A 25,608-nucleotide genomic window follows, 5' to 3' on the forward strand; every position below is an offset into this window, starting at 1 on the left:
TTATTCACTTCCTGACTTATATAACTATGTGTCAGGAATGCATTATCACTGTTTAATGAACATTGTTCATTCTTGTTAACATAGTTATCACTTTCATTACTTGTTGGTTCTCTTGCATCTCTGACCTTCCATTTGGTATCATTTTTTAGTTACCTTGAAAAACCCTTTTTGAATTTCTTTGAGTATGTGTCTGGTAGTAGTTTGTCTCTTAATCAGCCTCTGCCCCCCTGCAACAAGGGAATCTTTATTTCTCTTTCATTCTTTATTTAAAAAAAAATTTTATTTAAATTCAATTTAGTTAACATGTAGTATATTATTAGTTTCAGGGGTAGAATTTAGCGGTTCATCAGTTTCACATAACACCCAATGCTCATTACATTAAGTGACCTCCTTAATGCCCATCACCGAGTTACCCCATTCCCCTTACCCACCAACGGCCTGTTTCCTATACGTAAGAATCTCTTATGGTTTGTCTCCCTGTCTGATTTCATCTTATATTATTTTCCCTCCCATCCCCTATGATCTGCTGTTCTGTTTCTTAATTTCCACATGAGAGTCTTTCTCTGATTGACTTATTTCGCTTAACTTAATATCCTCCAGTTCCGTCCACATTGTTGCAAATGGCATTATTTCATTCTTTTTGATGGCAGAATACTATTCTATTGTGTATATATACACAACACATGTTTTTCCAGTCACCATTTGATGGACATCTGGGCTCTTTTTGTATTTTGGCTATTGGGGGCATTGCTGCTGTAAACATTGGGGTGTGTGTGTCCCTTCAAATCACTATTTTTTATATCTTTTGAATGAATACCTAGTAGTGCACTTGCTAGGTCATAGGGTAGTTCTATTTTTAGTTTTTTGAGAAACCTCCATAATATTTTTAAGAGTGGCTACAGCAGTTTGCATTCCTACCTCCAGTGTAAGAGGGTTCCCTATTCTCCACATCCTCGCCAACGTCTGTTGTTTCCTGAGTTGTTAATTTTAACATTCTGACTGGTGTGAGGTGGTATGTCATTGTGGTTTTGATTTATATTTCCCTGATGCTGAGTGATGTTGAGCATTTTTTCATGTGTCTCTTAGCCACTTACATGTCTTCTTTGGAGAAACGTTTGTTCATGTCTTCTGCCCATTTCTTGACTGGTTTGTTTATTTATTTATTTATTGGGTGTTGATTTTCTAAGTTCTTTATAGATTTTGGATGTTAGCCCTTTATCTGATAAGACATGTGTAAATATCTTCTTCCATTCTGTAGGTTGCCTTTTAGCTTTGTTAACTGTTTCCTTTGTTGTGCAGAAGCTGTTTATCTTGATAAAGTCCATATAGTTCATTTTTGCTTTTGTTTCCCTTGCCTGTGGTGATGTATCTAGTAAGAAGTTGCTCTGACTGAGATCACAGAGCTATCTGCTTGTATTCTCCCCTAGGATTTTGATGGTTTCCTGTCTCACATTAAGGTCTTTCATCCATTTTGAATTTCTTTTTGTGTATAGTGTAAGAAAGTAGTCTGGTTTCATTCTTCTTTATGTTGCTGTCTAGTTTTCCCAACACCGTTTGTTGAAGAGACTGTCTTTTTTCCATTGGGTGTTCTTTCCTGCTATGTCAAAGATTAGTTGACCATAGAGTTGTGGGTTCATTTCTGTTCCATTGATCTCTGTATCTTTTTTCTGTGCCATTACCATACTGTCTTGATGATGACAGCTTTGCAGTATTGCTTGATGTCCAGAATTGTGATCCCTTGGTTTTGGTTTTCTTTTTCAACATTACTTTGGCCATTAAGGGTCTTTTGTGGTTCCATACAAATCTTAGAATTGTTTGCTCCAGCTCTGTGAAAAATGCTGATGGCATTTTGACAGGGATTGCATTGGATGTGTAGATTGCTTTGGGTAGCATATACGTTTTCACAATATTGGTTCTCCCAATCCATGAGTATGGAATGTTTTTCCATTTCTTTTTGTCTTCCTCAGTTTCTTTCAAAGTGTTCTGTAGTTTTCAGAGAACATCTTTTTACCTCTTTGGTTAGGTCTGTTCCTAGGTATCGTATGGTTTTTGGTGCAATTGTAAATGGGATCAATTTCTTGATTTCTCTTTCTGCTGCTTCATTATTGGTGTATAGAAATGAAAGACACTTCTGTGCAGTGGTTTTATATCCTGCCACTTGGCTAAATTCCTGTATCAGTTCCAGCAATTTTTTGGTGGAATCTTGGGTTTCTACATAGAGTATCATGTTGTCTGCTTAGAGTGAAAGTTTGACTTCTTCACTGATTTGGATGCCTTTATTTCTTTTTGTTGTCTGATTGCTGAGGCTAGGACTTCTAGTACCATATTGAACAACAGTGGTGAGAATGGACATCCCTGTGGTTTTCCTCACTTTCAGGGAAATGCTCTGTTTTTCCCCATTAAGGATGGTACTAGCTGTGTCTTTCATGTATGACCTTTATGATTTTGAGGTCTGTTCCTTCTATTCCTACTTTATTGAGGGTTTTTTCAAGAAATGCTTTTTCTGGATCTATTGAGAGGAATATAGTCCTTGTCCTTTCTTTTATTAATGTGGTGTATCACGTTGATTGATTTGTGGATATTGAGCTACCCTTGCTGCCCAGGAATAAATCCCAATTGGTTATGGTGAATAATCCTTTTGATGTACTGTTATTAGCTGATATCTTGGTGAGAATTTTTACATCCTTGTTCATCAGAGACTTTTGGTCTTTAATTCTTTTTTTGTATGACCTTTGTTTGGTTTTGAGAACAAGGTAATGCTGGCCTCATAGGATGAGTTTGAAAGTTTTCCTTCCATTTCTATTTTTGGAACAGTTTCAGAAGAATAGGTATTAATTCTTCTTTAAATGTTTGATAGAATTCTGCTGGGAAGCCAGTGGGCCCTGGACTCTTGTTTATTGGGAGATTTTTGATTACTGATTCAATATCTTTGCTGGTTATGGGTCTGTTCAGGTTTTCTATTTATTCCTATTTTTAGTTTTGGTAGTTTCTATGTTTCTAGGAATGCATCCATTTTTTCCAGATTGCCTAATTTTTTGGCATACAATTGCTCATAATATTCTGTTATACTTATTTTTATTTCTGTGGTGTTGGTTGTGATCTCTCCTCTTTCATTCATTATTTTATTTATTTGAGTTCTTTCTCTTTTCTTTTTGATAAGTCTGGGTAGGGGTTTATCAATCTTGTTAATTCTTTCAAAGAACCAGCTCCTAGTTTCTTTGATCTGTTCTGTGTGTGTGTGTGTGTGTGTGTGTTTTAAATTTCTGTGTCATTGATTCTGTTCTAATCTTAATTTCCTGTTTTCTGCTGGATTTAGGCTTTATTTGCTGTTCTTTTTCCAGGTCTTTTAGGTATAAGGTTAGTTTTTGTATTTAAGACCTTGCTTCTTGAGGAAGCTTTGTATTGCTATATACTTCCCTCATAGAACCATCTATGTTGCGGGGCGCCTGGGTGGCTCAGTGGGTTAAGGCCTCTGCCTTCGGCTCAGGTCCTGATCCCAGGGTCCTGGGATCGAGCCCTGCATTGTGCTCTCTGCTCAGCGGGAAGCCTGCTACTCCCTTCCTCCTCTCTCTCTGCCTGCTTCTCTGCCTACTCGTTATCTCTGTCAAGTAAATAAATTCTTTTTTTTTTTAATTTTATTTTTTATAAACATATAATATATTTTTATCCCCAGGGGTACAGGTCTGTGAATCGCCAGGTTTACACACTTCACAGCACTCACCATAGCACATACCCTCCCCAGTGTCCATAATCCCACCCTCCTCCCAACCCCCCTCCCCCCATCAACCCTCAGTTTGTTTTGTGAGATTAAGAGTCACTTATGGCTTGTCTCCCTCCCAATTCCATCTTGTTTCATTTACTCTTCTCCTACCCCCTTAACCCCACATGTTGCATCTCCTCTCCCTCACATCAGGGAAATCATATGATAGTTGTCTTTCTCCGATTGACTTATTTCGCTAAGCATGATACCCTCTAGTTCCATCCACGTCATCGCAAATGGCAAGATTTCATTTCTTTTGATGGCTGCATAGTATTCCATTGTGTATATATACCACATCTTCTTTATCCATTCGTCTGTTGATGGACATCTAGGTTCTTTCCATAGTTTGGCTATTGTAGACATTGCTGCTATAAACATTCGGGTGCACGTGCCCCTTCGGATCACTACGTTTGTATCTTTAGGGTAAATACCCAGCAGTGCAATTGCTGGGTCATAGGGTAGTTCTATTTTCAACATTTTGAGGAACCTCCATGCTGTTTTCCAGAGTGGTTGCACCAGCTTGCATTCCCACCCACAGTGTAGGAGGGATGCCCTTTCTCCGCATCCTCGCCAGCATCTGTCATTTCCTGACTTGTTAATTTTAGCCATTCTGACTGGTGTGAGGTGATATCTCATTGTGGTTTTGATTTGTATTTCCCTGATGCCGAGTGACATGGAGCACTTTTTCATCTGTCTGTTGGCCATCTGGATGTCTTCTTTGCAGAACTGTCTGTTCATGTCCTCTGCCCATTTCTTGATTGGATTATTTGTTCTTTGGGTGTTGAGTTTGCTAAGTTCTTTATAGATTTTGGACACTAGCCCTTTATCTGATATGTCATTTGCAAATATCTTCTCCCATTCTGTCAGTTGTCTTTTGGTTTTGTTCACTGTTTCCTTTGCTGTGCAAAAGCTTTTGATCTTGATAAAATCCCAATAGTTCATTTTTGCCCTTGCTTCCCTTGCTTTTGGCGATGTTCCTAGGAAGATGTTGCTGAGGCTGAGGTCGAAGAGGTTGTTGCCTGTGTTCTCCTCGAGGATTTTGATGGATTCCTTTCTCACATTGAGATCCTTCATCCATTTTGAGTCTATTTTCGTGTGTGGTGTAAGGAAATGATCCAATTTCATTTTTCTGCATGTGGCTATCCAATTTTCCCAACACCATTTATTGAAGAGGCTGTCTTTTTTCCATTGGACATTCTTTCCTGCTTTGTCGAAGATTAGCTGACTATAGAGTTGAGGGTCTATTTCTGGGCTCTCTATTCTGTTCCATTGATCTATGTGTCTGGTTTTGTGCCAGTACCATGCTGTCTTGATGATGACAGCTTTGTAATAGAGCTTGAAGTCCGGAATTGTGATGCCACCAACTTTGGCTTTCTTTTTCAATATTCCTTTGGCTATTCGAGGTCTTTTCTGGTTCCATATAAATTTTAGGATTATTTGTTCCATTTCTTTGAAAAAAATGGATGGTACTTTGATAGGAATTGCATTAAATGTGTAGATTGCTTTAGGTAGCATAGACATTTTCACAATATTTATTCTTCCAATCCAGGAGCATGGAACATTTTTCCATTTCTTTGTGTCTTCCTCAATTTCTTTCATGAGTACTTTATAGTTTTCTGTGTATAGATTCTTAGTCTCTTTGGTTAGGTTTATTCCTAGGTATCTTATAGTTTTGGGTGCAATTGTAAATGGGATGGACTCCTTAATTTCTCTTTCTTCTGTCTTGTTGTTGGTGTAGAGAAATGCAACTGATTTCTGTGCATTGATTTTATATCCTGACACTTTACTGAATTCCTGTACAAGTTCTAGCAGTTTTGGAGTGGAGTCTTTTGGGTTTTCCACATACAGTATCATATCATCTGCGAAGAGTGATAGTTTGACTTCTTCTTTGCCGATTTGGATGCCTTTAATTTCCTTTTGTTGTCTGATTGCTGAGGCTAGGACTTCTAGTACTATGTTGAATAGCAGTGGTGATAACGGACATCCCTGCCGTGTTCCTGACCTTAGCGGAAAAGCTTTCAGTTTTTCTCCATTGAGAATGATATTTGCAGTGGGTTTTTCATAGATGGCTTTGATAATATTGAGGTATGTGCCCTGTATCCCTACACTTTGAAGAGTTTTGATCAGGAAGGGATGCTATACTTTGTCAAATGCTTTTTCAGCATCTATGGAGAGTATCATATGGTTCTTGTTCTTTTTTTATTAATGTGTTGTATCACATTGATTGATTTGCGGATGTTAAGCCAACCTTGCAGCCCTGGAATAAATCCCACTTGGTTGTGGTGAATAATCCTTTTTATGTACTATGGCTAGTATTTTGGTGAGAATTTTTGCATCTGTGTTCATCAAGGACATTGGTCTGTAGTTCTCTTTTTTGATGGGATCCTTGTCTAGTTTTGGGATCAAGGTGATGCTGGCTTCATAAAATGAGTTTGGAAGTTTTCCTTCCATTTCTGTTTTTTGGAACAGTTTCAGGAGAATAGGAATTAGTTCTTCTTTAAATGTTTGGTAGAATTCCCCCGGGAAGCCGTCTGGCCCTGGGCTTTTGTTTTTTTTTGGAGATTTTTGATGACTGTTTCAATCTCCTTACTGGTTATGGGTCTGTTCAGGCTTTCTATTTCTTCCTGGTTCAGTTGTGGTAGTTTATATGTCTCTAGGAATGCATCCATTTCTTCCAGATTGTCAAATTTGTTGGCGTAGAGTTGCTCATAGTATGTTCTTATAATTGTCTGTATTTCTTTGGTGTTCGTTGTGATCTCTCCTCTTTCATTCATGATTTTATTTATTTGGGTCCTTTCTCTTTTCTTTTTGATAAGTCTGGCCAGGGGTTTAATCAATCTTATTAATTCTTTCAAAGAACCAGCTCCTAGTTTCGTTGATTTGTTCTATTGTTTTTTTGGTTTCTATTTCATTGATTTCTGCTCTGATCTTTATGATTTCTCTTCTCCTGCTGGGTTTAGGGTTTCTTTCTTGTTCTTTCTCCAGCTCCTTTAGGTGTAGGGTTAGGTTGTGTACCTGAGACCTTTCTTGTTTCTTGAGAAAGGCTTGTACCGCTATATATTTTCCTCTCAGGACTGCCTTTGTTGTGTCCCACAGATTTTGAACCGTTGTGTTTTCATTATCATTTGGTTCCATGAATTTTTTCAATTCTTCTTTAATTTCCTGGTTGACCCATTCATTCTTTAGAAGGATGCTGTTTAGTCTCCATGTATTTGGGTTCTTTCCAAATTTCCTCTTGTGATTGAGTTCTAGCTTCAGAGCATTGTGGTCTGAAAATATGCAGGGAATGATCCCAATCTTTTGATACCTGTTGAGACCCGATTTAGGACTGAGGATGTGATCTATTCTGGAGAATGTTCCATGTGCACTAGAGAAGAATGTGTATTCTGTTGCTTTGGGATGAAATGTTCTGAATATATCTGTGATGTCCATCTGGTCCAGTGTGTCATTGAAGGCCTTTATTTCCTTGTTGATCTTTTGCTTGGATGATCTGTCCATTTCAGTGAGGGGAGTGTTAAAGTCCCCTACGATTATTGTATTATTGTTGATGTGTTTCTTTGATTTTGTTATTAATTGGTTTATATAGTTGGCTGCTCCCACGTTAGGGGCATAGATATTTAAAATTGTTAGATCTTCTTGTTGGACAGTTCCTTTGAGTATGATATAGTGTCCTTCCTCATCTCTTATTATAGTCTTTGGCTTAAAATCTAATTGATCTGATATAAGGATTGCCACTCCTGCTTTCCTCTGATGTCCATTAGCATGGTAAATTCTTTTCCACCCCCTCACTTTAAATCTGGAGGTGTCTTCGGGTAAAAATGAGTTTCTTGTAGGCAACATATAGATGGGTTTTGTTTTTTTATCCATTCTGATACCCTGTGTCTTTTGATTGGGGCATTTAGCCCATTTACATTCAGGGTAACTATTGAGAGATATGAATTTAGTGCCATTGTATTGCCTGTAAGGTGACTGTTATTGTATATTGTTTCTGTTCCTTTCTGATCTACTAGTTTTAGGGTCTCTCTTTGCTTAGAGGACCGCTTTCAATATTTCCTGTAGAGCTGGTTTGGTATTTGCAAATTCTTTCAGTTTTTGTTTGTCCTGGAAGCTTTTAATCTCTCCTTCTATTTTCAATGATAGCCTAGCTGGATATAGTATTCTTGGCTGCATGTTTTTCTCATTTAGTGCTCTGAATATATCATACCAGCTCTTTCTGGCCTGCCAGGTCTCTATGGATAAGTCTGCTGCCAATCTAATATTTTTACCATTGTATGTTACAGACTTCTTTTCCTGGGCTGCTTTCAGGATTTTGTCTTTGTCACTAAGACTTGTAAATTTTACTGTTAGGTGACGGGGTGTGGACCTATTCTTATTGATCTTGAGGGGGGTTCTCTGAACCTCCTGGATTTTGATACTTGTTCCCTTTGCCATATTGGGGAAATTCTCTCCAATAATTCTCTCCAATATACCTTCTGCTCCCCTCTCTGTTTCCTCTTCTTCTGGAAACCCAATTATTCTAATGTTGTTTCGTCTTATGGTGTCACTTATCTCTCGAATCCTCCCCTCGTGGTCCAATAGCTGTTTGTCCCTTTTTTGCTCAGTTTCTTTATTCTCTGTCATTTGGTCTTCTATATCGCTAATTCTTTCTTCTGCCTCATTTATCCTAGCAGTGAGAGCCTCCATTTTTGATTGCACCTCATTAATAGCTTTTTTGATTTCAACTTGGTTAGATTTTAGTTCTTTTACTTCTCCAGAAAGGGCTTTTATATCTCCCGTGAGGGTTTCTCTAATATCTTCCATGCCTTTTTCGAGCCCAGATAGAACCTTGAGAATCGTCATTCTGAACTCTGGATCTGACATATTACCAATGTCTGTATTGATTAGGTCCCTAGCCTTTGGTACTGCCTCTTGTTCTTTTTTTTTTTTGTGGTGAATTTTTCAGCCTTTTCATTTTGTCCAGATAAGAGTATATGAAGGAGCAAGTAAAATACTAAAAGGGTGGCAACAACCCCAGGAAAATATGCTTTAGCCAAATCAGAAGAGATCCCAAATTGTGAGGGGGGAGAAAGGGGATAAAAAGAGGTTCAGAAAGAAAGAAAAAAAAAAAAGAAAACCAATAAAGAAAATGTATTAAAAGGAAAAAAAAATATATATATTAGATAAAGTAGTTAAAAATGTTAAAAAAGAAAAAAAAATGTTAAAAAAGAAAAGGGTAAAAGTTAAAAAAATTTAGCAGAAGAAAAAAAATTGAAAAAGAAAAAAATAAAAATAAAAAAAATTAAAAAAATAAATTAACTGCAGTGCTAAAGAATCATCGGGAGAAAGCCCTGAGTTCCGTGCTTCGCTTTCTCTTCCTCTGGAATTCCTTTGCTCTCCTTGGTATTGAAACTACACTCCTTGGTAGGTGAACTTGGTCCTGGCTGGGTTTCTCGTTGATCTTCTGGGGGAGGGGCCTGTTGTAGTGATTCTCAAGCGTCTTTGCCCCAGGTGGAGTCGCACCGCCCTTACCCAGCCCGGCTGAGTAATCCGCTTGGGTTTGCTTTCGGGAGCTTTTGTTCCCTGAGCGCTTTCCTTAGAGTTCCGGAGGGCGGGAATGAAGATGGCGGCCTCCTGGTGTCTGGCCCGGAGGAGCCGAGAGCCTGGGGCCCCACTCCTCAGTGCGCCCCCAGAGAACATCGCCCAATGACTCCTGCCACCCTGGCCTCCGGCCGTGCTCTGAGCTGACCGAGCCTGCGACCAGTTCAAGGTAACCCCGAGCTGAGAGTCACTCCTCGGCTCTGTCTCTGTAGCCGGCTTCCCCGTTCTAATACCTGTGAGCTCTGCGACACTCAGACACCCCGATCCTTCTGTGACCCTGCGGGACCTGAGGCCACGCTGACCCCGTGCGGGCTTCACCCTGGTTAAGCCTCTGGAGCGATGTCCCTCAGCGGAACAGACTTTTAAAAGTCCTGATTTTGTGCTCCGTTGCTCCGCCGCTTGCTGGGAGCCGGCCCCTCCCCCCGCAGTCTATCTTCCCGTCGCTTTGGATTCACTTCTCCACCAGTCCTACCTTTCAGAAAGTGGTTGATTTTCTGTTTCTAGAGTTGCTGTTCTTCTTCTCTTCGATCTCCCGTTGGATTTGTAGGTGTTTGTAATCTTTAGATAAGCTATCTAGCTGATCTCCCACAACCTGAAGTAGTCTCAGCCTGCTACTTCTCCGCCATCTTGACTCCTCCCCCCAAGTAAATAAATTCTTAAAAAAAAAAAAAAAAGAACCATCTATGTTGCATTTCAAAGGTTTTGAACTGTTGTGTTTTCATTTTCAAATTTCATTTGCTTCCATGAATTTTTAAAATTCTTCTTTCATTTCTTGGTTAACTTGTTCTTTAACCTCCATGTATTTGTGATTCTTCCAAATTTTTTCTCGTGGTTGACTTTAAGTTTTATATCTTTGTGGTCTGAAAATACGCATGGTATGATCTCAATCCTTTTGAAAGTGTTGAGGCCTGATTTGTGACTCATTATGTGATCTGTTCGGGAGAATGTTCCATGAGCACTCAGAAAGAATATGTATTCTGCTGCTTTAGGATGAAATGCTCTGAATATATCTATTAGGTCCATCTGGTTCGGTTGAGTCCTTTAAAGCCCTTGTTTCCTACTATTGATTTTTTAATTAGATGATCTTTCCATTGCTGTGAGTAGCATATTAAAGTCCCTCAGCCATATTGTATTATTATTAGGGAGTTTCTTTAAGTTTGTTATTAATTGATTTATGTAGTTGGCTGCTCCCAAGTGAGGGGAATAAAAATTTACAATTGTTAGATCTTGTTGGATAGACCCTTTTATTATATATAGTTCCTTCTTCATCTCTTATTACAGTCTTTGGTTTAAAGTTTGTCTGATTATAAGTATGGCTATTTCAGCTTTCTTTTATTGTCCTTTAGTATGATAAATGGTACCCTACTACTTTCAATCTGGAGGTATCTTTGGGTGGAAAATGAGTCTTTAGTAAGCAGCTTGTTGATAGGTTGTTTTTTTGTGTTTTTTTGTTTGTTTGTTTTTTAATCTATTCTGATATGCTGTGTCTTTTCATTGGAGTATTTAGTTCATTTGTATTCAGAATAATTATGGAAAGATATGAATAATATGAATTTAGCCCTAAATTCATATCTTTCATTACATGTAAGGTCACTGTTCCTATAGGATGTCTCTGTTCTTTCTAGTCTTTGTTACTTTTGGGCTCCCTCTCCACTGAAAAGGCCCCCTTTAATTTTTCTTGCAGGGCTGGTTTAGTGTTTATGAATTCCTATAGTTTTTGTTTATCTTGGAAACTATCTCTCTCTCTGTTCTGAATGACAGTCTTGCTGGATAAAGTATTCTTGGTCACATATTTCCCCCAGTTAGTACATTGAATATATCATTCTAGTCCTTTCTGGCCTGCCAGGTCTCTGTGGACAGGTCTGCTGTGAGCCTTATGTGTGTACTTTTGTAGCTTAAGGACCTCTTCTCCCGAGCAGCTTTCAAGGCTTTCTCTTGTCTTTGTAATTTGCAGGTTTCAGTATGTTGAGGTGTTGACCTATTTTTATTGATTTTGCAGGTAGTTCTCTGTGCCCCTTGGACTTGAATGCCTGGTTTCTTTCCCCAGATTAGGGAAGTTCTCAGGTATAATTTATTCGAATAAACCTTCTGCCCCTTTCTCCTTGCTCTTCTTCTGGGACTCCTATAATATGGATATTATTTCACTTTATGGAATTGCTCAGTTTCCTAAGTCCACCTTTGTGATATAATAGTTTTCTTTCCCTCTTCTTTTCAGCTTCATTATTTTCCACAATTTTAACTTCTGTATCACTGATTTGCTCTTCTGTTTCATTCATTTGTTTTTATGGCCTCCACTTGGGACTGCATCTGGGTTATAGCATTGCTAATTTTGGTCTGACTAGATTTTAGTTGTCTTATCTCTATAGTAAGGGATTCTCTAGTGTCTTCTATGCTTTTTTTCAAGCCCAGATAGTATCTTTATAATCTTCGTTTTAAATTCTAGTGCAGACATCTTACTTATATCCATATTGATTAACTCCCTGGCTGTGAATACTACCTCCTGTTCTTTCTTTTGGGGTAACTTTCTGTGTCTCAACATTTTGTTCATTAAAAAAAGAAAGAAAAAGAAAAAAAACCCCACAATAAGAACAACAACAATAATAACAAAAGTCTTCAGTAAGCATTTCTAGTGTGTACTGTGTATATTCTGCTATTACATTTGGCTGTTCTTTCCCATTGGTCTGTCCTCTCCAGAGTTCCTCCTGGCTTGTAGTGGAAAGTGGTTGTACCCTTAACTAGGTGTTATTTGATTTGTTTGTTAAGATAAACCTGGAAAAGAAAAGAAAGGAAAAAGAGAGAAAAAAAAAAAAAAAAAGCCTGATCCAAGATGAGAGAAAAACAAAAGGAACAAAAATGCAAATGAAGAAATAAACAAAATAACTATGAGTCTGATTCCAAAAAATAAGAAAGAAGGAAGTTAAAAGAGTAAGGAAAGAAGAAAAGAAAAAAAAAAAGCTGATCCAAAAAACAAGAGAAAGAAACACACAAACCAACAAATGAGCAAAAAATTATAACCCTGATACCAAAAAAATAAATAAATAAAATAAAGAGAAAAAAAAGAAAAAATATATATAGAAGATAAAATAATAAAAAGACATAGAAAAATAAAAATAAAAATAAAAAAATAAAAAAATAAAAATTAAAAACTAAGAAAAAAAAAGAAATAAGCCTATTCCTATTTCCATCAGAAGCTGATGTTCTGGAACATTCTTTAATCAGTATACTTGGTACTTGTGGAGTACCTCTGTTGGTCTTCTGATTGAGAGGCCTGCTGGGCTGGTTCACATGCGAACTTGCCCTTATAATGATGCCCCTGCCAAGCACAGGGGTGTGACATTTAGTAGGGGACTCCAGCCTCCACTGGAGCTACTTACTATGTTTCTGTATGAAGTTCAACCATTTTGGTGGGCAGGAGGAGGGAAGAGTGAAGGGGGAGAATATGGCATCGCCTCGCCCTCTCGTCCTCAGGGAGGGGAACTTCTGGCCACTGCTCTTCAGAAGGCTGTTTCAGAAAAGCAAATAATCTCCTGTGTCCTGAGCTTTCTTCAGTTCTCTGTCCTTAACCTGTCTGTTCCTGGGCCGTCAGCATGCCCCACATCACAGATCTCTTGTATGTTATTTCTGGTCTGTGGCTGGGACTCAAAACTCCCACGTTTTAAAGGTCCTGGCAAGGAGCGGAATCATTCCACAATCCCCTCCTCACCGGGAGAACCTTACGGTGCTCTGTCCTGTCCCAGAAAAGCAGTCACAGTGCGCACATGGAGGCTGGAGTCTACCGTAACACACAGTGAAAAGCTGCAACCAGATTAACTGTCATTTTCAGAAGAGTTGGTCCCCTACTCCTGTCTGTCCGAGAAAGGCAGTTACACAGAGCGTTGATTCTATTGTGGCAGACAGCCAAAAGCTGCTATAAGTTCCCCTCCCTGAGGATGAGACGGTGAGCTATTGCGTGGCTCCCAGCTGGCTCTTTGTTCTTGGAGAGGAAGAATTTACTCTTCCAAATGTACTCTGGGAAGGGCAGAAATCTCTCGCAGTGCCACCCAGGGGATCTCCTCACTTATTGTGTGATCCCTACCTGCTGCATCTTCTCCTGCTCTCTCCCTCCCCCTGACTTTGCTCTATGAAAATGATTCCCTCTCCTTCTCAGCCCCGTGGCTTTCCTCTTCCCCAGTTCATGGCTCAGAACCTCACATCTGCCACATTCTGTCCAACTGTGCAGATTGTTTCCTTAATCCTCAGATTGTGTTGATCAGAATAGTTGAATGTTAATCTGGCTGTGTTTGAGGGAGGAGGCAAACTCAGGGTCCCCCTACTACTCTACCATCATAACTCCTCCCTCCTCTCTTTCGTCTTGAGGACATTTTTGTTGAATATAGAATTCTAGATTATCCGCTATTTTCTCTCAGCATATTGGTATTATTCTATTTTCTTTTGGGGTCCATGTTGCTGTTGATGTTATCTATCACTAAAATGTTATTTTGTCAAAGTGGATTTATGTACGTCAGCTATATTCATAGTTTTAAATTTTTTAAATTTTAAGTTTTTCTCTTATGTTTATTAAAGTTGTGGAAAGAAAAAAAAAGCAAGCACACACACTGATACACCTGCTGAGGATTTTTGTTTTTTGAGTTTTAAAGTTTGAGGTTTGATATTTTTCATAAGTTGTGATAAATTCTCCACTATTTTATTTTCATATACTGCTTTTTTACATATCGTGTCTGTGCATCGTATTTCTGCATATTTGCTGTTCTTCTGTGATTCTAGTTAACTGTGTGTAAGACCTCACAAAATCCGGCCTCCTACATTTTCTTGTATATTTTCTATCATTTTGTGTTTTTTTTTTGGGTAATTTCTTCTTATATCTTCCAGTTCATTGAGTCTATCTTTATCTGTAGTCTGCTGTTAAACCTGTACATTGAATTCTTAATTTTGCTTATTATCTTTCACTTGCCAAATTTCTATCTAGTTTTTTTCATATATGCTGTATTACTATTATGGATTTTATTTCCCTATTAAAATTTTTGAGCTCGTCATTTTTCTCCCTGACCAGAGTAAGCAGGATGTTTTTGGTTATTATTTGATAATTCTAGTGTCTGGAGGCTTTATTGGATTGTACCTGTTTTTTTCTCTCCCCCTTATAGTTTCTTTTCTTTTTCTTTTTGAGTGGTTTTTGGTATTTTGTGCCTTCATGTTATATTTTGGTAATATGTTGGTCAATGTCTTTGAACAGTTTTTGCTAAGAATAGCTTGAGAAGAATGATTATGCTATCTTCGGTGGTATTAAATCTTTTTCAAGGATAAGTTTCCCACCTTCTACTTCATATGCTGTGTAGTAAATATTAATTGAATGTTCATTATGAGTTAGGCCTTTTATTAGATGCAGTTGATATATATAGACATTTGACTATTTCCCCAGATAGCTCAACCATTTGGAGCCAGTTCTGTTTAAAAAGTGGATAATCTAACTTTGTAATACGATTTTTGATATTTTGAAGGTATTTGGTAGGGGCTGGTAGTATTTTTCTCATATAACTGCTCTTAGATTTCTGAAAGTGTGAGGTTTCCTCCTGGGAGGTACCTTTCTGGAGAAATGGCTTTCTTACCCATGGCCCTCAATGCCAACTAGTTCAGAAAGCCTCCATAATCAGGCACTCTATTTTAAAAAAATAATTAATTAATTTAGAACAGGCAAGAGTATGAGTGAGCAGGGGAGGGGCAGAGGGATAGGGAGAGAGAATCTCAGGTAGGCTGGGTGCTGAGCACGGAGCCCGTTATGGGGCTCAATCTCATGATGCTGAGATCATGACCTGAACAGAAACCAAGTGTCAGATGCTCAACCGATGAGGTGCCGCAGGGCACTGTTTAAAAATATCTAAATGCCATCATTTAAGCCCTCTGTTAGGACTTCCTACTCCTTACCTGTGAGGATTAGGATGGTAATGGTGGAACTGTGTTCTGATTATTTCCAAATTACTCATAGAAAGAATGTTCTAAATGATAATTGCCTTTTTTTTTTTTTTTTGGCTTTATTCTGGTAGATTGTTTCCATTACTGTCATTCACATCTATCTCCTTTTAATGCAGTTTTAGGAAACTTAACTAGGTGTGAGAAAAGAGATGAGGAGATGCTTTAAATTAATACCCTAGCACCCAGAGATGATACGTAGAGAATCAGAATACTTTAGTTGCTATTCAAACCAAGTATTAGGAGAAAGATCATCTTTATTACTGTAGGTGCCATCCACGGATGACTAGGGGAAAAATATCTTCATTGTAGTCCCCAGAGGCTTACTGAAGAGCAATAGGGAAATGTTTGTTACTCTCTCCATCAGGTAAAAAGCACCAGAAATGCTTCTGATTTTGTTAATCCTTTTCAGTATATTATGGTCAACTCCATTGTGGGGAAACAGATTTTTTTTTAAATGGGTTGCTTTAGGATGAAACATTTTAGACATTGTATTTGTGAGAAAATGTGTCCCAAATACTAACTAGGAAAGTTATTTAAAAAATAATCTGTTTTGAAATGGTAGACTTTATGTAGATTTTTTAAAAAGTTTTTATTTATTTATTTGACAGAGAGAGAGAGAGCAAAGTGTGTGAGCACACAAGCAGGCAGAGCATCAGACAGGGAGAGGAAGAAGCAGACTCTGCTGAGCAGAGAGTCTGATATGGGGCTTGATCCCAGGACCCTGAAGGCAGATGCTTGACTGACTGAATCACCCAGGCGCCCCAACAGAAGTGATAGACCTTATGTAGATTAGAATTAGGGACTCAAGTGTAGAAATATACACATGTCTGCACAGTTGTGTAGACATGTGTATATTTGTGGCTATTGACTGGTTAGTGTATTCTTACAGAAAACATTGAATGTGTACTACATGGCAGGCAAGATACTTACCATATATAGATCAACAATAGCAAATAAAATCAGTTACAAACCTCTGTTTAAATTGAAGTCTCCTACCAAATAAATAAATAAATAAATTGAAGTCTCTTTTATTTATTGGGTAATTACTAGCTACTGCTACTCTGACAGTGTCACCTGATGTCTGTTAGACTCAAACTTCTGTTAGCTCTCCTAAAACCTGCTCCGCCCACAGTCTTCTTCACGTCGGTTAATGGTAACTCCTTCCTTCTTGTAGTTCGGTCCCCAAATATTGGAGTCATCCTTGACTTCTCTCTTTTTATCAGATTCTTCATCTTAAGGGCTATTCATTTAAAACATGTAAATAATCCAGACACTCCTCATTGTTTCCACTGCTGTCATGCTGGTACCTCATCAGCATTTGAGTGGATTTCTGCAAGAACCTCTTGTATGTACTTTCTCCTTAAAATAGGAACCATGGCGATCCAAATAAAGTACAAGTCGAATCATGTTAAAACTCCGCTCACCACTTTCCATTGTATCACCCCCCCCTCCAAGTTCCTCATTTCCCTCACAGTAGAAATGGCCTATTCTCACCGTTGCTGACTGCATCTCTCATTAGTCATTCCTTCCCTGACTCACTTCACTCCAACCCCATTGGCTTCCATACTGTTCCTTGCACACACAGGGCAGGATTTTACCTTAGGGCTTTCACACTTGCTGTTCCTTCCTGGTGTGCTGTTCTTTTCCCACATATCCAGTGCTGATTCGGTTATCACAGTGTTTGAAGTACCTGTCCTGACTGCTATCGCTGCCCCCTGCCCCCTGCCTGGGTCACCAGCTTCACCTTCTCACTACTTTTCCCCCTGGCACTTACCACCTTTGTATACTCTCCAGTTTACTATGTGTATAGTTTGTCTCACTCACTAGAATGCTCTGTAGGGGTGAGGATTTTTGTCTGCTTTGTTCATCATTTTATCCCTTGTACAGAAGGAGAGTGCCTTGTGCATAATAATGTTCAAGAAGTACTTGAATGAATGATGTTGTACAAGAGGACTCTTCCTCACAATATCATTAATAGGGATTAGTGAGAAAAAGAATACTGAAAACAAGCCTTTTTTGTTATTGTTAATGGACTTGTGGTAGATCTTTTCTTTGTATGTGAGTCAAAACACTGCCTTTGCCTATTTATTTATTTATTTATTTGGTTACAGACAATTGACCTTTCTTTGTCTGCTGGTCAGTTTGTTAAAATCCTTCAAAACCCCACATTCAAGACTTTTTTTTCAGCTGGTAGTTAATGGTATCAAAATGTCTAGGCAGACTGCTTTCCATTTCCAAGAGCCTAGAGTCTGGACTATTGACTTCTCTAGAGACTTTGGGCCACTTAGCAAAGAGTGTAATATGTATATCCAGAACACAACGTGTCACAGAAAGGATCTGTTTCTTAGATTCTGTGGATGTACAAAAGAGCCAACATAGATAGGGATGCCTCCTTAATAACTATAATGCAACACAGTTTTCTTTTCCACTGCTACTCTTGGCACCACTGCTCAAACGGATGAAAGAGAGTCTTTCAGGGCACCAAATTCCCCTGATAAAACTTCAATGGGACTTGGATTTCTCAAAGATCCTTGGTGTATATGTGGGTGTTTTTCTCTGTAATCTTCAAAAGTGAAAATAGTGGGACTCTCTGAATGTATTTTAGAGTTACTGAGTAAACCCATAACTAAAAAAGCAAACAAACAAACCCTACCAACAACATGTAGAACAAATCAAAGTTGCATTTGTATACATCTCACATGGATAGCTCATGGTTTGTATAGATCTCACATGGATAGCTCAAGGTGGGCATTTCTAGAAGCTGTTCTAGCCTTCAGAGTATTAAGCATGGGTTTCAGGAATTATCAGAAGGTTTAAACCTCAGACTCTAGCTGAAATTCTGCTCTGTGCAGTTTGCTTGTTGGTGGCTATCATGCATCCTCACTGGAAAGCCCATTCACATTATTTTCACATGGCTCCCTGTATGTGATAGTGAGGGGAACATAACAATGTTATCCTGTAGAGTGAGAAAAGATTGGGGAATCATATAGTGTCAAATATTTGAGGAACTTTTATTATAGAATGTAAATAAAACTGAATTTTGGATAGGACCAGATAATTTCTAAGGTCTTCTTCTTATGGTTTTATATATTAATGTAATTGATATGTTTGGAAGATATTTTCATGGGGGTATAATATATTATAACCCCAATTTGAATATTATGTAGTAACTGAAATAATGTATTATATTTATTTTCATTTCTCTCTATTTTTTTCTCTCTATTTTTTGGTAGTTTATTTTCTGCCATTTTAAATATTCACTTATTGGTTGAGGACGTGATTTAAAATCTCAGTGAATAATTGCTATGACACAAGATCTTTTTCTTAATGTTTATTGTAGAGGTTCCAGAAACTTTAGCAGTTGCAGTGCAGAGGACTTTGAGAAGTTAACTTTAAATAAAGGAGGAAACTGCCTTCTTAATATTCCAAAGCCTGATGAAGCCTATAGTGCTCCTTTCTGTGGTAATAAATTGGTGGATCCCGGGGAAGAGTGTGACTGTGGTACTCCAAAGGTCAGTTTAATTTTTGATTTTTGCTTTGTGAAATTACTTCAGGATTTGGAAAAAATGGAATAGCTTGCTTTGGGCAACTGGCATAGGAGTTTGCGAAATTTAGTGGCAAATGAGGATTGGTATTTTGCTTGTGGGGACATATTCCTGGGATTGGCCATGTCTTCCTTCCCAGACCGTAACTAGTGGTGTCCTCTGTTTTGATGTCAGGAAAGCACTGTGTTTATTCTTCCATTTTTTGCTAACTTCTACCATTTCAGTTACGGTTATTAGGTCATTTATTTACTTTAAAGAACTAATCAGTTTTTCAGTTCGCTCTTCATTTGTAAGCTTTCACTATTCTGGCACTACCATTGCGAAATACTTTTTCAGTTGGACTCATTTTAATAATAAATTGAAGCTGATCCATTTTCCAGAGTCCTTCGGGAACAAAATTCTTGCTACTTAGATGAGCATTCTCCCTTTATTAACCTTCAGTGTTGTGCCTCCTGATCTCTGTCAGACCTTTATGCACACTTAGCGCCATAAGCCCATGCCCATATTTATTATTATTATTCTGTATCTTACATTTTCCTCTCAAAGTGGCCTGTGTAAAAGTCCTTTCCTTCTTGGCCTTCCATTAAAATTTGAAGAAATTTGTTTAGATTTGTTTAAGCTTTACCATATTCTTAGTGTTTTCCACAAGTACTTCTTCCATATCTGACCGTATCTTCATGCTCTAGAAGCAGATGACTTCATGCTCTAGAAAGACAGCATGTATTTTATGATGGACTTGTGGGAGGCCTTCATTACACCCTTGCTGACTGTCAGGGACTTCTGTTAAACGTTTTACGTGGTAAAATCCTTACAATAAATCTAAGAGATGGATATTTTTTTATATTCTCATATCAGATGAGGAAAGTAAGGCCCTAACAAGGTTATGTTTAACTTCTGAATTAACGTTATAGTGTTTGGGTGACCAGGCTCTTTTCCTTTCCAGGCATTCTCAGATCTTTCTTCTTTAAATATTATATATCTTTTGCTTTCTCCTAACTGTTCACTTCAGTACAAAACTTTCTAAGATGGTCTATATTTGCATTTTGAACTTTCACACTACAGAATTACTCTTTAAAAAAGAATACCACTTCTGTCTCAAATCCCACAGATTTTGTTTTGGTACAAAAGTTTCAAATAGTAAGTACAAGCAAAGTTCCCCTTTCATACCATTAATTTTTAAACTTCCTTCTGCATTGGTAATCATTCTTAAAAGGTTAGTGTGTTTCTTTTAGACTTTGTGCCTTTTTACACACATATGTAAAATGTACATTTGTAAATCGTTGGGTTTGTCTTAGGATTTTTTTTTTCATAGCAGACTTAATATGTTGTATGCAGAGGTTTTTTTTCTTTTTTTGTTTGTTTTCTATTAGTATATCTTGGGGGTTTTTCCATGTCATTACCTTATGTAGACATAATCTTAATCTGCTGATTAGTATTCCCATATAAGGATGTACTGGTATTCCCATATAAGGATATACTATGATTTCTTGAACCATACTCTTATTAATGAACATTTATTGTAAATAGTATTTTTCTGTTGCAAACAGTACATCCTGTGCATATCCAATGTCTATATAGGCAGGGATGCAAGTGTTTCTCTAAGTTAATTACATAAGGGTAGAATTACTAAATTGAAGAATATGTGTTTTTAAATTTTGTTAGAGGCTATGAAATTTCCTCCAAAAGTCTGTGTCAGTTTGCACTTCTACCAATAGTTTATGGTGGCATTCGGTGCCCCCTACAGTATAGTCTTTCCAGGAAAGAATAATACATGTTTTCTTAAGAAGATATTATTTCAATTATTAATCTTTTCATATGCTTATAGACTATGTGCTTGTTTTTTTCTATGTATTCTCATTTTATGTCCCTTAACAATTTTTCTGTTGTGTCATTCATTCTTTTAAATTGATTTTTAGGAGCTCATGTATTGTGGGCAGAGTCTGTTGTTTTGTATATGTTTTAATATTTCTCCTCTGTCTGTAGCTTATAATTTAGCTTTTAAAAAATTAGTTTAACTTTATCTTTTAGGGAAGTTTTAGGGTCACAGAAAGATTGAATGGAAAGTACCAAGAGTTCCCATATACCACCACACACACCACACACACAACCTCCCCTACCCTCCACTTCCTGCAGCACAGTAACATTTGTTACAGTTGATGACTACTTTGACATGTCATTAACACCTAAAGTTTCCATTACGATTCACTCTTTTCTTCTCCCAATCTGTGCTTTTTAACTAAAATTTTTAATTCATTTCCATTTTGTGTTCTATTACTTTTTTTCTAGTTGACATTTTTTCCCTCTGAGTTCCTTTATTTATTTATTGTTCATTTATTTATATATTTTTAAAGTTTTTATTGAAATTCCAGTTTATATACAGTATAATATTAGTGCCAGTTATACAATATAGTGATTCAGCACTTCCATACAACACCCACTGCTCATCCGGCCAAGGATACTCCTTGGTCCCCATCACTATTTCATCTATCCACCCCCAAGCTCCCTCTGATAACCATCAGTTTATTCTCTATAGTTAAGAGTCTGTTTCTTGGTTTGTCTTAGGATTCACTCTTGACATTTAGGTTTTTGTAAGATGTATTTTATTATATTGAAATTTGAAATTTAAATGAAGGAAAATTTATCAGTTTTTTTTTCCTTAAGATTTTCTGAATTTTGTATTTTGGCTTGGCTTATAGTACTCTTATTTCAAGATTGTCATCATAAGCCCTCCATAATTTCTGTTAGCATTTTTGTAATTGAAAATTTTATATTAGCTCTTTAGTTGAGGGGGCCCATGTGGAATAAGCTAAGGCATTAACTTTTATCCATTAATGATCAGTTATTATAAAACCATTTAAAATTATACTTTTATCATAAACAGAATTCCTGTGTATATAATCTGTTTCCTTATTCTTTAATCTTTTATGAAGCCATATGTTTTACACAGTGTTTTTGAAAACAATTTAGCAGCTTTCTTAAAGTATAATTGAATACAGTGTTAAAGAAACCAAATTTGGACTTAGATAATGAAAAGCTTTGTTTAGAATAAAGACTATTGTTATAGGGAGAATGCTCTGATCTCAGAAATCTGAAAGCACCTTAAAATCAAATAAGAAAAGGCTTTTCTTTTAAAGGGTCAAGGTGAGGGCAAGCGGGTAAGCAGAATATTTTAAGAGGAAGCTGGGTAAGCAAGGGGAAATGACCAGTGAGGTCTGATACAAAAGTGTTCTGCTTTAGTCAGCTGATTTCCACTAAAAGTTGATAGCAGGGAGGGGGTGGCACATTCCACTTTTTCTGTAGGGACAAGCAGAGCTCAGGGGCCTGTAGGAAAGACAGAAGCTTTACTAAAAGAACTAATAAACTATGTTAGGACAGAGCAAAGAGTAAGAAATGTGCAATTGTGAACACTTGGTCAACAATAAACTGCATATATTTAAAGCATACAAGTTGATACATTTTTGACATGTGTATACTTGTGTGAAACCATCATCGTGATCAAGGTAATAAACACATCATTATTCCAAAAAGTTCTCTGTGACTTTTGGTAGTCCTTTCTTTCCATTGCCTGCCCCCAACCTTGCTTTTTTTTTTTTTTGTTTTTTGTTTTTTTTTAAGATTTTATTTATCCATTTGACAAAGAGAGAGCACAAGCTGGGGGAGAAGCAAGCTCCCTGCAGAGCAGGGGAGCCTGATACGGGACTTGATCCCAGGACCCCAGGAACATGACCTGAACCGAAGGTAGTTGCCTAACCAACTGAGCCGCCCAGGCGTCCTTTGCATCCCTTTTTGTTCTCCCAGCCTCAGGCAATCACTGATCTCCTTTCTGTCATTATATGTTAGTGTGCATTTCCTAGAATTTCATGTAAGTGGAATGACTCCTTTGTCTATCTAGCTTTGTTCTGTCTGTTATTTTGGGAGTCATCCATGTTGCTACCGTGTCAGTAGTTCATTCCTTTTTATTGCTCTTTATCATTGAATAGTACAGATATGGTACAATTGGTTTATCTTTTCATCTGTTCATGTACCGTTGGGTTCTTTCCAGTTTTGGGCTATTAACACATAAAGTTGCTGTATGGGAAGACTTGCATACCAGTCTTCCTATGGACTTATGTTTCCATTTCTCTTGGGGAAATAGCTAGGAGTGGAATGACTGGGTCATTTGTTAGGTGTATAACTTTTCGAGACATTTTCAAACTGTTTTCCAAAGTGTTTGTACCATTTTACATCCCTGCTGTCAGTGTATGGGAGTTCTAGTTCTTTCACATCCTTGGTAACCCTTCACATAGTCGTTCAGTTTAGCTGTTCTCTTAAGTGTGAAGTGGTACCTCAGGGAAGTTGTAATTTGCATTTCTTTAGGGACTAGTGATGTGGTGCCTGTTTTCAGGGGCTTATTTGCCATTTGTAGATCTTTTTTGATGATGTATCTATTCACCTCTTCTCCACATTTTGAAAATTGGGTAGTTTTCTTCTTGAGTTTTGAGAGTTCTGCATATATTCTGGATATTATAAGTCCGTTATTAGATACGTGATTTGCAGATATTTTCTCCCAGTCTGTAGCTTGTCTTTAATTACCTTAATAGTGTTTTTGGAAGACTAGAAGCTTTACATTTTGATGAAAGCCCATTTTACCAATTTATGCTTTTATGGGCCCTGCTTTTTTGGTATTATATTTCAGGAATCTTTGTGTAATCTCAAGTTGCAAAGATTTTTTCCTAGAAGCTTGTAATTTTAGGGTTTACGTTTAGGACTGTGATCCATTTCGACTGGATTCTTTTGAATGGTACAAGGTTTAAATTAGAATTTATTTATTTATTTATTTATTTGATGCAGCTGGGGAGAAGGGCCATAAGCAGAGGAAGAGACAGAGGCAGAGGGAGAGGCAGACTCCCTGCTGAGCAGGTAGCCTGATGCGGGGCTCTATCCCAGGGCTCTGGGATTATGACCTGAGCTGAAGGCAGACACTTAACTAACTGAGCCACCCAGACGCCCCAGGGTTCATTTATTTTTACATTTTCATTGTGAGATGATTGTCAACTGATGGGAAGTTGCAAAAACAGTGCAAAGAGCCCCATGTATCTTCACCCAGTTTGCCCCCAAAGTGACATTGTATGTAGCTTCATGCAATATAAAAACCAGAACACTGACATTGATGCATTAATTAGATCACAGACTTTATTCAGTTTCACCATTTTTAACTACATTTGTGCATGCGTAATTTTATTCCATTCATTGATTTATGTAAACACCACCTCAGTTAACACAGAGAACTATATTGTCATCACACAAAAAAACTCTCTGCTGTTACCTTTTTGTATTCATACCCACCCCCAACTCCTGCCCTGGACCCCTTCCCCTGGCTACCTCTACTGTTTTCTAGCTGTAGCGTTGCCACTTCAGTGTTAGATAAATGGAGTCATAAGATATATTCTCTTTTGAGACTGACTTTTTTCACTTAATGTGATGCCTTTGAGGTCAGTCTAAGTTGTTGTATGTATTAATATTTCATTCCTTTTTATGAGTATTGTTCCATTGGGTGGTTTTACTGCAGAGAACTTGGAATAATGTTTATGCTGTTATTTCCACCAGCCTGCCTGGAGTTTGTTTAACCTTTGTCTAACCATGCAGAGTTTGTTTTTTTCCTAACATTTTGCTATTAGAAAAAAAAAAAGCTGCTATGAATTGTATTCCCCTGTTTATCATCAGAGAATTAAAGAAAAATATGGTGTTCATGATTAAAGAGATAAAAAGTTTTAGAGAGAAATGTAAATCATAATAAAGAACCAAAAAGAAATTACAGAACTAAGAAGTCCAATTAATGAAAGTTTCACTGGCTAGAACTAATAGGAGACTAATACAGCAGAAAAGAGTCAATGTGGGCAAAGCTGATCAAAAGAAATACCCCAATCTAAAGAACAAATAGAAGAGTCCAAAAGAAAAATGAACAGAGCATCAGGGACATGTAGGAGATATCAAATAGTCATGTAACTGTTAATGAAATCTTAGGAGACAGCATGAGAGAAAAAATAGAAGAATGGCTTAAAACCCCCTAATTTAGGGAAAAACATTGGCTTACAATTTCAGAACACCAAGTGAACCCATGCCAGAATCATTACAAAGAAAATTTACTTAGGTGTACTGTAATCAAAGTGCTGAGATAAAGAGAAAGTAATGAAAGAAGCCAATAAAAAACAGGGGAACAAAGATATGAATGGCAGCTGATTCCCCCCCCCCCGAAATGCTAAGGGCCAGAAGATAATAGAATAGCATATTTACAGTTCTCAGTAGAAGAAACTGTCAACCTAGAATTCCCTCGTAGGACAAATATTCTTCAAAAATGAAAAAAAGCTTATTTCCTTGGGCCCCTCACATCCCCTCCTCCTGCTGTCCCCTCTCTTACTCTTTCCCCCTCCTTCTCCTTCTCCCTCAAACAATTCAGACCTGAACACATTAGTTGGAATGTAGAGGAGGTGTCTCTGTGGGTAGGGGGTTGTGGGATTTGGGGTGTGTGTGTGATGGGGAGACATGGAGGTTTAAAGTGGGGTGAGAGAAACCAGGTAAGGTAGAAAGAATGTTCACATAATGTGAAGACACACCCATAAGAGAAGTCAGACCTTGAGCATGAAGAGAAAGGCATCGATGGATGCTTAATTCTCTGTGATGATTAAAGAAACTGTATGACTGAATGTATCCTCCTCCCCCAAATTCATATGTTGAAGCCCTAGCCCCCAGTGTAGCTATATCTACAGATGGGGCCTCTAG

The 25,608-nt window shown here is 37.7% G+C and overlaps 1 protein-coding gene across 1 annotated transcript in view; it reads left to right on the forward strand.

Annotated features, from left to right (window-relative positions):
- The window catches only part of ADAM9 (ADAM metallopeptidase domain 9), a 153,996-nt gene that overhangs the window by 57,507 nt on the left and 70,881 nt on the right, over nucleotides 1–25,608 (forward strand). Inside the window, exon 12 of the mRNA XM_047717147.1 lies at nucleotides 18,645–18,816. Coding sequence (XP_047573103.1) covers nucleotides 18,645–18,816 — 172 coding nt within the window. The remainder of the gene's footprint in view (nucleotides 1–18,644; nucleotides 18,817–25,608) is intronic.

Source organism: Lutra lutra, chromosome 2 (genome assembly GCF_902655055.1).
Source record: "Lutra lutra chromosome 2, mLutLut1.2, whole genome shotgun sequence".
Classification (NCBI taxonomy): domain Eukaryota; kingdom Metazoa; phylum Chordata; class Mammalia; order Carnivora; family Mustelidae; genus Lutra; species Lutra lutra.